This window comes from Triticum urartu, chromosome 2, assembly GCF_003073215.2.
Source record: "Triticum urartu cultivar G1812 chromosome 2, Tu2.1, whole genome shotgun sequence".
Taxonomy (NCBI): domain Eukaryota; kingdom Viridiplantae; phylum Streptophyta; class Magnoliopsida; order Poales; family Poaceae; genus Triticum; species Triticum urartu.
The window spans coordinates 415,858,793-415,877,608 of NC_053023.1; the positions used below are offsets into that span (position 1 = coordinate 415,858,793).

Sequence of the window (18,816 nt, forward strand, 5' to 3'; positions counted from 1 at the left end):
CTTAGTAGTGTGTTCCCTCCGACGCTTGTATCTTAGCCCTTCCAACGCAAACACTTTGGTCAACGGGTTAGAAGCCGTCTGCAGCTCGTAACGGTAGAAATTGGGACCACAATGTAGCATGATTGCGCCCCCTGGAAGAAATGACATTGGCTGAACCAGATCTGATATACACAGAGAGTAACGATGCTCCCATCTCGAGTTCACGTTAGTATCATCTTCAACCAATATCCAAACCCCCACTCCCCCCCCCACTCTTGGTAAAACCTGTCAGGCACAGCTTGCCCTGCTGAATCACGTCCAACAGAAAGGATTCATGGAGTGCACGATCCAATGGCAAGGTATCCGGTAGACGAATGACGCGGAACGTCTCATCTTCCAGGCTGAAGCAGACGCAGCCATTTCGATCATGCTCAAGATGGAACCTGTCGATGACCCAAAACAATCCACCGTTTACGAATTTCTCGGTTATCCACTCGACCACAGGGTAAGGCAAATCAGTCGTGGTTTCCCTCCAAGAAGTACATGCCTCACCATCACCAACAGTGAACACTTCCATCCCCATGCGGTAAACTTCTGTGAGAGGATCTTTGGAGCGGACGAATGCTCGGACTACCTTGTACTTGCCAGTGCGATGGTCCAAACCAAACCCCGTCGGGAGGAACATATGTTTGTACTGTGTTTTGGTACGGTTACTTGCAGGCAACGTCATTGTCTCCCTGGTGGCCGGATTGAAGAGGTAGAGCTTGGTGTTGGTAGGGAAGAGCACCAGACCGTCGCAGTGGGCAATGAGAGCGATTGAGCTGAACTCGCCGGGAAAGTCAGTTGCGTGCATCAGCCTTGTATCGGAGACACCTAGCCCTAGCTGCCACCGGTAGAAGCGGGTTTGGGTTGAGAAGGTGGTTGGCCACTCCTCAGCTTCGATAGTACTGTCCAAGGCGTGGGGAGTGATGAGCCACGATGGTTTCTGGTGCTCAAGGTGACTCCGGATGAACATGGGGTCGGAGATGGTTGCGCACCAGGCCTTGCTGAGAGACTTGAACCGCAGGAGGGACTTCACTGGCAGCCGAAAAAATATCTCGAGAACAAGCTCTTCCATCGACTCGGGGGGACATCTTGCCGCCTTCCTCTCCCTCTTCTTACAAGTCTTCAAGTTCATGGCGTACATGCAGCAAGAAACAGACTAGTGCGATTCTTGATAATAGCTCCGCGTTGTACAGCCTCCAAAACCGTGTCGGAGACTGTCCATAAATAAATATCCTTTTTTTCTTCAGTAATCTCTTGTTAGAACAAACGGAAGCTAGGCCCAATGACAGCCTGGTGAATCTTTTCTGGGCCGGGCGGCCCATTCAGTTATCGCCGCCCGTAACGCCAAAACGAAAAAACTCCCGCTCCCTTATCGCGCGGGCTCACCCTTTTTCCCGGGAACTTCGGAATTTGACTCTCCGAAGCAAAACCAAATCGGAGCCTCTTCCTCTGGGACACGCCCGTCGATCCCCGCCGCTCGCTTCCGCCCCACCTCCGCCATGGCCGACGAATCCGCCACCCAAAGCCAGGTACGCCTCGCCGCGAGGGTCTCCTCCTATCTCCGCTTCTTGGTTCTGTACCGCCGTTCCGTTTGCCGGCGCTGCGGCGCAATCGGTGCTTCGTCGGTCTCACCGGATTTCGCTGTTCTTGCAGGCCCGCGGGTGCAGCTCGTACCCCTTCTCGTTCCCTTCCCGTGGGTGCCCTCTGCTGCCCTGATGAATTTCCATTCTATGTTCTGTTCCAACGATTTTAGATCTCTGAAGCGTGCTCACGTTGTATTCGGTGTTTTTCGTCAGAGCCGCCGGACATCAAGAACTGGTTCTCGAGTTACCAGTACGAGTCGCCGGAGGTGCCGGAGCTGGCTGTTCACCCTCCTGCTGTCGACAACGGCAGCGAGACCCAAGACCCATTGGAGGTAAAGAATCTGCTGATCTGTCTTAACCAAATCCTACTGAAATTGCTTCTCTTGCTACCTTATCCCAATTGTATTCTTACCCATTATATTTGCTGAATTGTGCATGCTGGGATCCAGTTCCCGGTGGCTGGGCATTTCTTAAAGACGCCCCTGGGAATGGCGGCACTGATTTGAAGAGGGATTGTTTTGGGAGCCAAGCTGAGCATGCTGAGGCTTCTGCTACGAGAGATTTCCTTCCGATTGGTGGGAGCACTGTTGAACAGGGCACGAAAAGGAAGCAAAGCCTGCGGGGGCTGTTTGGTTTTCTGGATGACCATGAAGAGGGTACTCAAACTGAAAATCGGGTGGCGTCGCCTGTGCAGAGAAGTGCGGTGGATCCTCCGTGGAACCGCAACTGGGTAGGCTTACAGAATAGAAAGCGCAGCCATGAAGGCATGGTTGAACACAGCGAGCTACCAACGGATAGTGAGAGCACTTGTATAGCTGAAACTCAAACTGAAAGTCGAGTGGTGTTGCCTGTGCTGAGAAGTGCAATGGATCGTCCATGGGACTGCAACTGGATAGGCTTGCGGAATAGAAAGCGCATCCATGAAGGCGTAGTTGAACACAGCGAGCTGCCGATGGATAGTGAGAGCACCTGTGTAGCTGAAACTCAGACTGATAGTCGAGTGGTGTTGCCTGCGCTGAGAAGTGCAGTAGATCCTCTGTGCGACTGCAACTGGATAGGCTTAAGGAATAGAAAGCGCAGCCATGAAGGCGTAGATGAACACAGTGAGCTGCCGACAGATAGTGAGAGCACTTGTATAGCTGAAACTCAGACTGATAGTCGAGTGGTGTTGGGCTTAAGGAATAGAAAGCGCAGCCATGAAGGCGTAGCTGAACACAGCGAGCTGCTGATGGATAGCGAGGGCACTTGTGTAGCTGAAACTCAGTTAAACCCCCCGGGAGGTCAGGAGACCAAGCACAGTAAAGGTTCAGTTAATTGTGGTGGTACTAGTTTAGCAGCAGATAATGAAGAAGGTTTACCAGAAGATGGCACTGAAAGTAACCTGCCAGTTAATTTTCACAGTAAAGGCCTAGCAGATGCGGAGAAAACTAAGCAAAGTCTGCGAGGGTTGTTTGAAGCAGATTTTCTTGACAACCGTGACGAAGCTACTCAAACTGAAAGTCGGGTGGCGTCGTCTGTGCTGAGAAGTGCAGTAGATCCTCGTTGGGACTGCAACTGGATAGGCTTACGGAATAGAAAGCGCAGCCATGAAGGCGCAGTTGAATACAGCGAGCTGGTGACGGATAGTGAGGGCACTTGTATAGCTGAAACACAAGTAAACCCCCCAGGAGGTCAGCAGACCAACCCCAGCAAGCATCCAGTTAATTGTGGTGGTACTAGTTTAGCAGCAGGTACTGGCCTAGAAGATGGCATTGAACATAGCAACCTGCCAGTTAATTTTCCTAGTAAAGGCCTAGCGGGTAGTGAGAAGACTAAGTTAAGTCTGTGGAAATTGTTTGGATCAGGTTTTCTTGACGACGGTGATGAAGCTAATGAATCTGAAACTCGGGCTGTGTTGGCTGTACAGAGAAATGCAGTACAGCCTCTGACAAACTGCAACGCTGTAGGCTTACCTCATATTGAACAAACCCATGACGGTGCATCTGGATACAGTGAGCTACCGGCAGATTGTCACGCCATCAGTACAGGTGAAACTCAAGAAAATCCCCCATCAGGTCAGGTGATTGAACACAACAGGCTGCCTGTTTACTGTTGTAGTACGAGTTTAGCAGGGGATACTGAAGGTGGTTTTGTAGAAGATGGCATTGAGCGCACCAAAATGCCAGTCAATTCTCCTAATAAAGTCCTAGCTGACATTGAGAAAACTGCCACTGAACACTACATACCGCCTGTTAGTTCTGGTGGTATTGGTTCAGCTGTCACAAATGAAAGCTTTTCTGGAGATGAAATCAAGCGAAGCAAGCCTAAACTGGAGCATAAGAAAACAGAAGGAACAGCCGTGGCCGATGGTTTCGTTGCCATCAGGACAAAGGTGAAGCCAGCAGAGAAATGCAGGACAAGCAAAATTCCTAAGGTCTCAACAGGAAGAGAGAATACAACATTGCAAGAGAACCGCCGCATTTTGGGGACTACTGCTTTGGGCCAAGGTAGCACTAGAAGCCCCTTGTCAGATAGGACCAATATTTCAGAAGTTGCAGGAGCTCCAGCACAGGAGGTCAGCGGGAAATGGAAGTGCCCTCGCAAGGGCAAGCCCTACGTTGGCCCTCCGATGAAACAGCTGCGGTTGGAACAATGGGTGCGCCGAGTGTAACAGTTTAAGATTGTTAGCTTTGGTAAGGAGAGTTTGCATCAGGGCGAAGCCTGGAGTTTTCACCTGAAAAATCCGGTGACATGTTCAGCTTTGGTATTCCTACCCAGCCTGCTGTAGAAGTGCATCTGCTTTGCATCCATCAGAAGATCCTTCACACCTGCTGCTACATTCATCTCTCTGTTATGGTGTCGTGGTACGTGCAGCTGACTGAATCTACTAAACAGAGTGCAGAACTTGACATCAGGCGTTCAGTTGTGATTGAACTAGTTTATGCTCTTTTAAGCGTTGTGAATTGGGATCTGTTGAACATGTATTACTAGCTGTTATTCAGCCTTCAAAGTGACACGGCATAATATGGTGCTCCCACCATGATTGACCAGTAAATTTTGTTGGTGGAAAATAAATAATGATCTGTTTCTTTTGTTGTTAAGAACCAGTTCTATTAATTATGAAATATACAAGCAACTAGATCAGAGAGGCGCATGTTGCTGTGCGCCTGTGCCCATCCCTCTATGGATATGAATTATGGAAGGATTACATGATAAAAATGTTATAGGAAGAGTGGTATGGTAGATCAAATTCCAACACTTTTATTTGGCAAAACAAAGTGAGTCCATTATAATGTAGGATAACTCAGTAGAAGAACAGCCTCCAGCCTCTTGAGAAGAGTCGTGTGTTTAATATATAGCCATGCGCTACCTCTTCCTGCCGTATCTAGAAACTCTGAGCAAATGATGAAGAATGTTATGCACCTCTTTTTTTCCTTTCTTTGAGGCAAACAGCGGAGGGCGATCGCCCACCTGAACATGGATGATTACAACAACATAGGCTCACAGAGAGAGAGAAGAGGGCGACAATCAACGTGGGGGCCCTTGCACACCTAAAGCCGAACGTGCTGCTCGGCCATTACAAACATTTCTGAAAATCCAGAGACCGAACGGTCTTTGAGGGGATCCGTAGTAGTATGATTGCATATATCAATATCAGGTTTGTGATTACTGAATGAGCGTCCTCCCGGCAAGGGGATCTGTCGTAGTTGCAGAGTCGGGCTTTGACCTACTGTTTCGGCTAAAAAGAAAATCAAAAAGGGTCAAGAACAAAAATAGAGTGGATAAAAGTACTCTCTCCGTTTTTATTCTCTGCATATTAGAGTTGAGTGAAGTCAAACTTCGTAAAGTTTGACCAAATTTATAGGAAATAATATAAATATTTAAGATAACAAATCTATATGATGTGAAAGTACGTTCAATAGTGAATCTAATGGTATTGATTTGTTACTATACATGTTAATATTTTTGTCTATAAACTTTGTCAAAGTTTATAAAGCTTGATTTTGACCAAAGCTAATATACAGAGTAAATAAAAACAGAGAAAGTATGTTTTTATTTGGTTACAAGTAACGACCAGATACAAAACGGACAAGAGGTTTGAGGCCTAGCGATCCCTACGTCACATCGATCTGCACATCGAAGATAGTAACCTGATGCTCGATCGGCTGCCATGCAAAGACACGACGCTCATCTCTCTATGGCGGGGAACAATGTGTGTTATGATCGTGACTTTTCGGGCACCCGTTGGCCCCCTTCTCCTCCAGCTGAGATAGCATGCGTCCGCGCCAACACATCGGCGACGGCAGCACAATGTCGATGGAGCCGCCGGCGGAGGGCTCCCAGGCGCGCACCTGATCGCCTTGCAACGGCCTCGCCGCCGCCCGGGCCGATGAGCCGGGCGTCGTGGCCATGAGAACCAACAGCATGGTCACCACAAGCTTGCGCATCATCGTCGGCATGGAGATCGAGATGAGATGACACTCACAGCGTTGTCTCCGTTGAGCTGTTGCTTGTGTGTGCTGCGTGTGAGAGCCGTAAGCTTCTGCTGCAAGGTCTGGTCGGCTATTTATAAGGGGTTGGATGACAAGCTAGCTCATGTGTCATGCTCTCATGCATGGCAGCTTTGCCAGATTTTGCATGAATATATTCGCACGAGCTTGAAGCGGCTGGCAATCTGGCTCCAATTTTTCTACGGCGGATTTTGCTTTCGGCCGCTTCGTCTCTGCCGTGATCGCGCCACTCACCAAGTCACGGCCCTGCATGTGTGCATGGACGGACGACGAACCGAGCGTGGGCGCAACGCATGCGTTGTGTTCCAAGCGAACACAAAAAGTGGAGGTAATACCGGTACATATGGCCGCCCCTGGTTGTACACAACCCTAGCACGGTGGTACCACGTGACAGTTTTCCTACGTTGAAAAGCAGAAAGTTCCGAGAAAAAGAGCATATTTGTCTCGTCCAAGAAAATCCAACGGAAATCTCAACCAGCTTTGCAAAATCAAAGAGGAGGGTAGCTCCATGCAGGAGCTACAATTAATATAACTAGATACCTCACGTGTTGCTGCAATACTTTCGTTAAAAAATGCGTAAATGGTTGCCAAAAAAATAACTAATCCTAATGAAAAGAAAATATAGGCTTGAAAATCAATACAAAAAGTCTCTAAAAATAGAGTATAAATTTTTGAATTACTGTTAAAAACATCATTTCGAAAAAAAATGTGAAGGATGACTAACATGCATGTATGATGTGAATGCAAAAATAATTGTAATTTGTAAGTTCGCTTATGTGGCAGATTTTGCATAGGTTAGTGGCAGAGAATACTTAAATGCATGACCTTAGTGGAGACATTAGCTTATGTGGCAGATTTTGCATGACTTAGTAGGAGAGAAGACTTAAATGCATGGCCTTAGTAGAGACATTCACTTATGTGACAGATTTTACATGGCTTAGTGAGAGAGAAAACTCAAATGCATATTCTGTTGGAAATATGCCCTAGAGGCAATAATAAATTGGTCATTATTATATTTCCTTATTCATGATAATCGTTTATTATCCATGCTAGAATTGTATTGATAGGAAACTCAGATACATGTGTGGATACATAGACAACACCATGTCCCTAGTAAGCCTCTAGTTGACTAGCTCGTTGATCAATAGATGGTTACGGTTTCCTGACCATGGACATTGGATATCGTTGATAACGGGATCACATCATTAGGAGAATGATGTGATGGACAAGACCCAATCCTAAGCCTAGCACAAGATCATGTAGTTCGTATGCTAAAACTTTTCTAATGTCAAGTATCATTTCCTTAGACCATGAGATTGTACAACTCCCGGATACCGTAGGAGTGCTTTGGGTGTGCCAAACGTCACAGCGTAACTGGGTGGCTATAAAGGTACACTACAGGTATCTCCGAAAGTGTCTGTTGGGTTGGCACGAATCGAGACTGGGATTTGTCACTCCGTGTAAACGGAGAGGTATCTCTGGGCCCACTCGGTAGGACATCATCATAATGTGCACAATGTGATCAAGGAGTTGATCACGGGATGATGTGTTACGAAACGAGTAAAGAGACTTGCCGGTAACGAGATTGAACAAGGTATCGGGATACCGACGATCGAATCTCGGGCAAGTATCGTACCACTAGACAAAGGGAATTGTATACGGGATTGATTAAGTCCTTGACATCGTGGTTCATCCAATGAGATCATCGTGGAACATGTGGGAGCCAGCATGGGTATCCAGATCCCGCTGTTGGTTATTGACCGGAGAGTCATCTCGGTCATGTCTGCATGTCTTCCGAACCCGTAGGGTCTACACACTTAAGGTTCGATGACACTAGGGTTATAGGGAATAGATATACGTGGTTACCGAATGTTGTTCGGAGTCCCGGATGAGATCCCGGACGTCACGAGGAGTTCCGGAATGGTCCGGAGGTAAAGACTTATATATGGGAAGTCCTATTTTGGTCGCCGGAAAAGTTTCGGGTTTTATCGATAATGTACCAGGACCACCGGGAGGGTCCCGGAGGTCCACCAAGTGGGGCCACCAGCCCCGGAGGGCTGCATGGGCCAAGTGTGGGAGGGGACCAGCCCCAGGTGGGCTGGTACGCCCCCCCACAAGGGCCCAAGGCGCCTAAGGGGAGGAGGGGGGGGGGGCAAACCCTAAGGGCAGATGGGCCTTAGGGCCCATGCCTGGTGCGCCTCCCTCTCCCCTCCACCTGGCCGCCACCTAGATGGGATCTGGGGGCTGCCGCCACCCCTAGGGAGGGAACCCTAGGTGGGGGCGCAGCCCCTCCCCTCCCCCTATATATACTTGAGGTTTGGGCTGCCCAAGACACACGAGTTCTTGATCTCTCCCTGGCGCAGCCCTACCTCTATTTCTCCTCATATCTCGCGGTGCTTGGCGAAGCCCTGCTGGATCACCACGCTCCTCCACCACCACCACGCCGTTGTGTTGCTGCTGGATGGAGTCTTCCTCAACCTCTCCCTCTCTCCTTGCTGGATCAAGGCATGGGAGACTTCACCGGGCTGTACGTGTGTTGAACGCGGAGGTGCCGTCCGTTCGGCACTAGGATCTCCGGTGATTTGGATCACGACGAGTACGACTCCTTCAACCCTGTTCACTTGAACGCTTCCGCTTAGCGATCTACAAGGGTATGTAGATGCACTCTCCTTCCCCTCGTTGCTGGTTTCTCCATAGATAGATCTTGGTGACACATAGAAAAATTTTGAATTTTTGCTACGTTCCCCAACAGTGGCATCATGAGCTAGGTCTATGCGTAGTTACTATGCACGAGTAGAACACAAAGTAGTTGTGGGCGTCGATATTGTCAATTATCTTGCCGTTACTAGTCTTATCTTGATTCGGCGGCATCGTGGGATGAAGCGGCCCGGACCAACCTTACACGTACGCTTACGTGAGACCGGTTCCACCGACTGACATGCACTAGTTGCATAAGGTGGCTGGCGGGTGTCTGTCTCTCCCACTTTAGTCGGATCGGATTCGATGAAAAGGGTCCTTATGAAGGGTAAATAGCAATTGGCATATCACGTTGTGGTTTTTGCGTAGGTAAGAAACGTTCTTGCTAGAAACCCATAGCAGCCACGTAAAACACGCAAACAACAATTAGAGGACGTCTAACTTGTTTTTGCAGGGTATGCTATGTGATGTGATATGGCCAAGAAGAATGTGATGAATGATATGTGATGTATGAGATTGATCATGTTCTTGTAATAGGAATCACGACTTGCATGTCGATGAGTATGACAACCGGCAGGAGCCATAGGAGTTGTCTTTATTTATTGTATGACCTGCGTGTCATTGTACAACGCCATGTAATTACTTTACTTTATTGCTAACCGGTAGCCATAGTAGTAGAAGTAATAAGTTGGCGAGACAACTTCATGGAGACACAATGATGGGGATCATGATGATGGAGATCATGGTGTCATGCCGACGACAAACGATGATCATGGAGCCCTGAAGATGGAGATCAAAAGGAGCAAAAATGATATTGGCCATATCATGTCACTTTTTGATTGCATGTGATGTTTATCATGTTTATACATCTTATTTGCTTAGAACGACAGTAGTAAATAAGATGATCCCTCATTAAAATTTCAAGAAAGTGTTCCCCCTAACTGTGCACCGTTGCGAAAATTCGTCGTTTCGAAGCACCACGTGATGATCGGGTGTGATAGATTCTTACGTTCACATACAACGGGTGTAAGCCAGATTTACACACGCGAAACACTTAGGTTGACTTGACGAGCCTAGCATGTACAGACATGGCCTCGGAACACAAGAGACCGAAAGATCGAGCATGAGTCGTATGGTAGATACGATCAACATGAAGATGTTCACCGATGATGACTAGTCCGTCTCACGTGATGATCGGACACGGCCTAGTTGACTCGGATCATGTAATCACTTAGATGACTAGAGGGATGTCTATCTGAGTGGGAGTTCATAAGATGAACTTAATTATTCTGAACATAGTCAAAAGGTCTTCGCAAATTATGTCGTGGCTCGCGCTTTAATTCTACTGTTTAGATATGTTCCTAGAGAAAATTTAGTTGAAAGTTGATAGTAGCAATTATGCGGACTACGTCCGTAAACTGAGGATTGTCCTCATTGCTTCATAGAAGGCTTATGTCCTTAATGCACCGCCCAGTGTGATGAACCTCGAACGTCGTCTGTGGATGTTGCGAACATCTGACATACACATTTTGATAACTACGTGATAGTTCAGTTAAATGGTTTAGAGTTGAGGCATCGAAGACGTTTTGAAACGTCACGAAACATATGAGATGTTTCGAGGGCTGAAATTGGGATTTCAGGTTCGTGCCCACGTCAAGAGGTATAAGACCTCCGACGATTTTCTTAGCCTGCAAACTAAGGGAGAAAAGCTCAATTGTTGAGCTTGTGCTCAGATTGTCTGAGTACAACAATCATTTGAATCGAGTGGGAGTTGATCTTCCAGATGAGATAGTGATGTTTCTCCGAAGTCATTACCACCAAGCTGCTAGAGCTTCGTGATGAACTATAATATATCAGGGACATATATGATGATCCTTGAGATATTCGCGATGTTTGACACCACAAAAGTAGAAATCAAGAAGGAGCATCAATTGTTGATGGTTGGTGAAACCACTAGTTTCAAGAAGGGCAAGGGCAAGGGCAAGAAGGGATACTTCATGAAACGGCAAATCAGCTGCTGCTCTAGTGAAGAAACCCAAGGTTGAACCCAAACCCGAGACTAAGTGCTTCTGTAATAAGGGGAACAGCCACTGGAGCAGAATTACCCTAGATACTTGGTAGATGAGAAGGCTGGCAAGGTCGTCAGAAGTATATTGGATATACATTGTGTACTTTACTAGTACTCCTAGTAGGACCATGGTATTAGATACCGGTTCGATTGCTAAGTGTTAGTAACTCGATATAAAAGGCTGCGGAGTAAACGGAGACTAGCTGAAGGTGAGCTGGCGATATGTGTTGGAAGTTTTTTTCCAAGCTTGATGGGATCAAGCATCGCACGCTCCCTCTACCATCGAGATTGGTGTTTGCGTTGAGCATAGACATGATTGGATTATGTCTATTGCAATACAGTTATTCATTTAAGGAGAATAATGGTTACTCTGTTTATTTGAATAATACCTTCAATGGTCTTGCACCTAAAATGAATGGTTTATTAAATCTCGATCATAGTGATACACATGTTCATGCCAAAAGATATAAGATAGTAATGATAGTACCACCTACTTGTGGCACTGCCACGTAAGTCATATCGGTATAAAACGCATGAAGAAGCTCCATGTTGATGGATCTTTGGGCTCACTCGTTTTGAAAAGTTTGAGACATGCGAAACATGTCTATTGGTGTATATGCATGAAGAAACTCCATGCAAATGGACTGTTTGGACTCACTTGATTTTGAATCACTTGAGACATGCAAATCATACCACATGGGCAAGATAATTGAAAGCCTCGTTTTCAGTAAAATGGAACTAGAAAGCAACTTGTTGGAAGTAATACATTTTGATGTGTGCAGTCCAATGAGTGCTGAGGCGTGTAGTGGATATCGTTATGTTCTTACTTCACAGATGATTTGAGTAGATGTTGAGTATATTTACTTGATGAATCACGAGTCTGAATTATTGAAAGGTTCAAGTAATTTCAGGGTGAAGTTGAAAGATCGTCGTGACAAGAGGATAAAATATCTATGATATGATCATAGAGATGAATATCTGAATTACGAGTTTGGCATAGAATTAAGACATCGTGGAAATCGTTTCACTACTAATACAGCCTGGAACACCATAGTGTGATGGTGTGTCCGAACATCATAACTGCACCCTATTGGATATGATGCATACCATGATGTCTCTTATCGAATTACCACGATAGTTTATGGGTTAGGCATTAGAGACAACCACATTCACTTTAAATAGGGCACCACGTAATTCCGATGAGATGACACCGTATGAACTATGGTTTAGAGAAACCTAAGCTATCATTTCTTAAAAGTTTGGGGCTGCGACGCTTATGTGAAAAGTTTCAGGCTGATAAGCTCGAACCCAAAGCGGATAAATGCATCTTCATAGGACACCCAAAACAGTTGGGTATACCTCCTGTCTCAGATCCGAAAGCAATAAGGGATTGTTTCTAGAATCGGGTCCTTTCTCGAGAAAAAAGTTTCTCTCGAAAGAATTGAGTGGGAGGATGGTGGAGACTTGATGAGGTTATTGAACCGTCTCTTCAACTAGTGTGTGGCAGGGCACATGGAGTTGTTCCTGTGGCACCTACACCAATTGAAGTGGAAGCTTATGATAGTGATCATGAAACTTCAGGTCAAGTCACTACCAAACCTTGTGGGATGACAAGGATGCGTACTACTTCAGAGTGGTACGTAATCCTGTCTTGGAAGTCATGTTGCTAGACAACAATGAACCTACGAGCTATGGAGAAGCGATGGTGGGCCTGGATTCCAAAATGGCTCGAGGCCATATAATCCGAGAGAGGATCCATATATGAAAACAAAGTGTAGACTTTGGAAGAACTACTTGATGGTCGTAAGGCTGTTAGGTACATATGGATTTTAAAAGGAAGACGGACAATGATGGTATGTATCACCATTAAGAAAGCTCGACTTGTCGTTAAGATGTTTTCCGACAAGTTCAAGGAGTTGACTACGATGAGAGTTTCTCACTCGTAGCGATGCTAAGAGTCTGTTGGAATTATATTAGTGATTACTGCATTATTTATGAAATCTTGCAGATAGGATGTCAAAACATTGTTTCCTCGATGATTTTCTTGAGGAAAGGTTGTATGTGATACAACCGGAAGGTTTTGTCAATCCTGAAAGATGCTAACAAGTATGCAAAGCTCCAGCAATCCTTCTAAGGACTGGAGTAAGCATCTCGGAGTTGGAATATATGCTTTGATGAGATGATCAAAGTTTTTGGGTGTATACAAAGTTTATGAGAAACATGTATTTCCAAAGAAGTGAGTGGGAGCACTATAGAATTTCTGATGAGTATATGTTGTTGACATATTGTTGATCAGAAATAACGTAGAATTTCTGGAAAGCATATAGGGTTATTTGGAAAGTGTTTTTCAATGGAAAGCCTGGATTAAGCTACTTGAACATTGAGCATCAAGATCTATAAGGATAGATCAAAACGCTTAATGGTACTTTCAAATGAGCACATACCTTGACATGATCTTGAAGGTGTTCAAGATGGATCAGTCAAAGAAGGAGTTCTTGCCTGAGTTGTAAGGTATGAAGTTAAGACTTAAAGCTCGACCATGGCAGAAGAAAGAGGAAGGACGAAGGTCGTCCCCTATGCTTTTGTCATAGGCTCCATACGGTATGCCATGTTGAGTACCACACCTGATGTGTGCCTTGCCACATATTTGGCAAGAGGGTACAAAGGTGATCTAGGAGTAGATCACCAGATAGCGGTCTAAATTATCCTTAGAGGAATAAGGATATGTTTCTCGGTTATGGAGGTGATAAAGAGTTCGACGTAAAGAGTTACGTCGATGCAAGCTTATCACCTATCCGGATAGCTCTGAGTAGGGATACCGGATACGTATAGTGGAGCAACAATTTAGAAAAGATCCAAGTAGAACAGTTATTTGAAATGGCTCCAAATGTAGCGTAGTAGTTGCATCTACAAGATGACACAGAAGTTTGCGAAGTACATACGGATCTGAATGTTGCAGACCCGTTGACTGAAACCTCTCTCACAAGCATAACATGATCAAACCCAGAACTCTTTGGGTGTTAGTCACATGGGGATGTGACCTTGAGTGTTAATCACATATCGATGTGAACTGGATTATTGACTCTAGTGCAAGTGGGAGACTGTTGGAAATATGCCCTAGAGGCAATAATAAATTGGTTATTATTATATTTCCTTGTTCATGATAATCGTTTATTATCCATGCTAGAATTGTATTGATAGGAAACTCAGATACATGTGTGGATACATAGACAACACCATGTCCCTAGTAAGCCTCTAGTTGACTAGCTCGTTGATCAATAGATGGTTACAGTTTCCTGACCATGGACATTGGATATCGTTGATAACGGGATCACATCATTAGGAGAATGATGTGATGGACAAGACCCAATCCTAAGGCCTAGCACAAAGATCGTGTAGTTCGTATGCTAAAGCTTTTCTAAATGTCAAGTATCATTTCCTTAGACCATGAGGTTGTGCAACTCCCGGATACCGTAGGAATACTTTGGGTGTGCCAAACGTCACAACGTAACTGGGTGGCTATAAAGGTACACTACAGGTACCTCCGAAAGTGTCTGTTGGGTTGGCACGAATCGAGACTGGGATTTGTCACTCCGTGTAAACGGAGAGGTATCTCTGGGCCCACTCAGTAGGACATCATCATAATGTGCATGATGTGACCAAGGAGTTGATCATGGGATGATGTGTTACGGAACGAGTAAAGAGACTTGCCGGTAACGAGATTAAACAAGGTATCGGGATACCGACGATCGAATCTCGGGCAAGTATCGTACCACTAGACAAAGGGAATTGTATACGGGATTGATCGAATCCTCGACATCAAGGTTCATCCGATGAGATCATCGTGGAACATGTGGGAACCAACATGGGTATCCAGATCCCGCTGTTGGTTATTAACCGGAGAACGTCTCGGTCATGTCTGCATGGTTCCCGAACCCGTAGGGTCTACACACTTAAGGTTCGATGACACTAGGGTTATAAGGAATAGATATACGTGGTTACCGAATGTTATTCGGAGTCTCCGGATGAGATCCCGGACGTCACGAGGAGTTCCGGAATGGTCCGGAGGTAAAGATTTATATATGGGAAGTCCTGTTTTGGTCGCCAGAAAAGTTTCTGAGTTTATCTGTAACGTACCGGGACCATCGGGAGAGTCCCGGGGGTCCACCAAGTGGGGCCACAAGCCCCGGAGGGCTGCATGGGCCAAGTGTGGGAGGGTTCCAGCCCCATGTGGGCTGGTGCGCCCCCCCACAAGGGCCCAAGGCGCCTAAGGGGAGGAAGGGGGCAAACCCTAAGGGCAGATGGGCCTTAGGGCCCATGCCTGGTGTGCCTCCCTCTCCCCCTCCACCTGGCCGCCACCCAGATGGGATCTGGGGGCTGCCGCCACCCCTAGGGAGGCCCATGCCTGGTGTGCCTCCCTCTCCCCCTCCACCTGGCCGCCACCCAGATGGGATCTGGGGGCTGCCGCCACCCCTAGGGAGGGAACCCTAGGTGGGGGCGCAGCCCCTCCCCTCCCCCTATATATACTTGAGGTTTGGGCTGGCCAAGACACACGAGTTCCTCTCCTTCTTAGCGCAGCCCTACCCCTCTCCCTCCTCGTCTCTTGCGGTGCTTGGCGAAGCCCTGCTGGAGTACCACGCTCCTCCACTACCACCACGCCATTGTGCTGCTGCTGGATGGAGTCTTCCCCAACCTCTCCCTCTCTCCTTGCTGGATCAAGGCATGGGAGACGTCACCGGGCTGTACGTGTGTTGAACGCGGAGGTGCCGTCCGTTCGGCACTAGGATCTCCGGTGATTTGGATCACGACGAGTATGACTCCTTCAACCCCGTTCACTTGAACGCTTCCACTTAGCGATCTACAAGGGTATGTAGATGCACTCTCCTTCCCCTCGTTGCTAGATTACTCCGTAGATTGATCTTGGTGATGCGTAGAAAATTTTGAATTTCTGCTATGTTCCCCAACAGTATACAACAAAGGTGTTTAACACCAACCCGATACATTTGATAATTTCATCTTCATAATGCTGGTCTATCTATTAAACCGGACCGGTATAACTACCGGATTTTCTTTATAACACTGATGATTTAGTCAAACCAGACCGGGTCAATGACCACCGATTTATAATTGATCATGTGCCAACAATTGGTGGTTGGAAAGCAAGCCGGGTCAAGGATGCCGGTTTATCAAAAAATACTTGTGATTGTTAACAAACAAAATTCAAATAGGAAAATATGTGAGGCTTTTTACGAGCTGCCAGGCTCCAAATCGAGGCTTTTCATGGGCTGCCAGGCCTCTGAGTTAAACCATTTAACAAAGCCTTTTAAGATGGGCCTCCAATTAACCAATCATCGTTTTAACTGTGACAAGTTCAGGGTCTGTAAAAGATTGACTTGTCAAACGTTCGATGGGTCATGCCAGGATTACCTGGATAGGAGTGGCTTACTTGATGAAGGCAGGTTAACCTGGGGTTTTAGGTGAATACACCAGGCTTCCAAGTCGTGGCTTGATAGCCAATTACGAGGGTCCTTTCAAACTCTTTGTTGCTTTGCAAAAAAGAGCCCCCAAGTAACTTTGTGAGCGATGCTCAGCGTGTGCCTATGTTTGAGTTTGTACTGTGTACAATACTCTCTTTGGCTCCACCAATTTTTCCTTGTGTGGCTGAAATGCCTATCAAGAGGTGTAGTTGTGGTTCAAACATGACCAAGCCCCTAGTGATTTTCTTTATCTTTATGCAGCTGCTAAAGCCGGTTTAACAAAGACTCCGCTTTGATCATTAACTTGTAAAAGCACACATATGATATAAGAAAGAACAGATACCCCGCTTATAACAGAGGTTCCAGTTTATTATATGGTATATACACTGTCATAAATATGTACAGGTGAAGAGCCTATGGCTTCAAGTATAGTAAGGCCGAAGGAGAGCTATGTTCCATGGCCGCTTTGTCTCCTCCTCCGATTGACGTGAGTCTTCATGCTCTCGAACATCAATGAGGTAGTAAGATCCGTTGTGCGGATTTTTGCTGACCACAAAGGGTCCTTCCCAAGGGGGGGGGATAACTTGTGCATATCAGTCTGATCCTGGATGAGCCGGAGCACCAAATCACCTTCTTGAAAGGTTATAGTTTTAACCCGGCGGCTGTGATAACGTCGAAGATCTTGTTGATAAATCGCCGAACGTGCTGCTGCAAGATCCCGCTCTTCATCCAACAGGTCCAGAGAATCCTGACGTGCCTTCTCATTATCAGCTTCAACATAAGCTGCCACACGGGGCGAATCGTGACGGATGTCACTAGGAAGAACCGCCTCCGCTCCATAATCCATGAAGAAAGGCGTGTAACCCGTAGACCTATTGGGTGTGGTGTTGATGCTCCATAACACAAAAGGTAGCTCCTCGACCCAACAACCTGGCGTCCGCTTTAAGGGAACCATAAGCCTTGGTTTGATACCCCGTAGAATTTCTTAATTTGCCCTTTCCGCTTGACCATTAGATTGGGGGTGAGCCACTGATGCTAGATCAAGCCGGATGTGCTCACGTTGACATAATTCTTCCATCTCTCCTTTTGATAAGTTAGTACCATTATCTGTTATAATGCTATGTGGAAAGCCAAACCGGAATATCACCTTTTTGATGAATTGAACCGCCGTGGCTGCATCACACTTGCTGACTGGCTCTGCCTCTACCCATTTAGTGAATTTATCAACTGCTACTAACAGATGGGTCTTCTTGTCCTTGGAGCGCTTGAAGGGTCCAACCATATCCAGCCCCCAAGTTGCAAACGGCCACGTAATTGGAATCACCCGCAACTCTTGAGCCGGAACGTGCGCACGGCGGGCAAACTTTTGACATCCATCACATCTTTTGACTAAATCCTCCGCATCAGCATGCGCCGTCAACCAGTAAAAACCATGGCAAAAAGATTTGGCAACCAACGACTTTGAACCGGTGTGGTGACCGCAATCCCCTTCATGAATTTCTCGCAAAATCTCACAACCTTCTTGAGGAGAAACACATCGCTGAATTGCTCCTGAAACACTGTAACGATGTAACTCCCCGTTGAGTATGGTCATGGACTTGGACCGCCGGATTATCTGTCGAGCCAACGTTTCCTCAGCTGGTAACTCGCCCCAGTTCATGTAATCCAGATATGGGATCGTCCAATCCGGTATGGCATGCAGAGCTGCCACCAACTGAGCACCAACTGTCGTGGGTTTGTCACAGCAGATGTCTTCGTGAAAGGACTTAGTCATGGAGCCATCGCAACGGGTTAGCTTAAAGGGGTTAAACCGGACAAGGGGACACGAGAGTTTATACTAGTTCGGCCCCTTCGATGAAGGTAAAAGCCTATGTCTAGTTGTGATTGGTATTGTTAGGGTTTCGAAGGCCAGGGAGCGAATCCGCTTTGTCTGGCTCTCGAGTTGTTGTTGTCTGTCCCTAAACCGCAGCCGGGTCGTCCCTTTATATACATAGGTTGACGCCCGCCGGGCTACAGAGTCCCGAAACCGGATTATAAACGTATCCGGTTCGGCCTCTCTCTTTCTATCTTACTATACAAGTTACATGACTAGGCCGGTTTACATTTACAGACTGTAACCCGCCTTTGGGCCCTCCGTAAAGCGCCATCATCTTTATATCTTCATGGGCTTCTAATCTTCAAAGAGTCAATCCGGCTACATAAGACTGGTTTACCTCCAGTAGTAATATCCCCAATAGCAGGCATTGCGGGAAGTGATGTCAGCGGTGATGGAATTATCATGTGATGGATGGAAATTCGAGGAAGATGATTTGCGAGCCTGGAGCATGTCATGCAGTCGAATAAGTTCGGCTGGGTCAGACTTGAACAGTCTGACGGATCGACGCAAGTCGGTTGGTATAGAAGATGGTGGTGGGATCGGCGATGATGACATAGGAGCGTGATGCTGATGGTGACCGACTTCTGGGCGTGGAAACACG

At 46.6% G+C, this 18,816-nt stretch overlaps 1 protein-coding gene across 1 annotated transcript; it reads left to right on the forward strand.

The window, feature by feature from the left end:
* The first annotated feature begins 1,417 nt into the window (after positions 1-1,417).
* On the forward strand, positions 1,418-4,678 carry LOC125541605. Its single transcript, XM_048704969.1, is given in 5 exon segments — positions 1,418-1,553; positions 1,678-1,717; positions 1,821-1,939; positions 2,057-2,070; positions 2,073-4,678. Coding segments are annotated over 5 exon segments (2,388 nt in total). The 5' UTR covers positions 1,418-1,523; the 3' UTR covers positions 4,258-4,678.
* Positions 4,679-18,816: the final 14,138 nt, after the last annotated feature.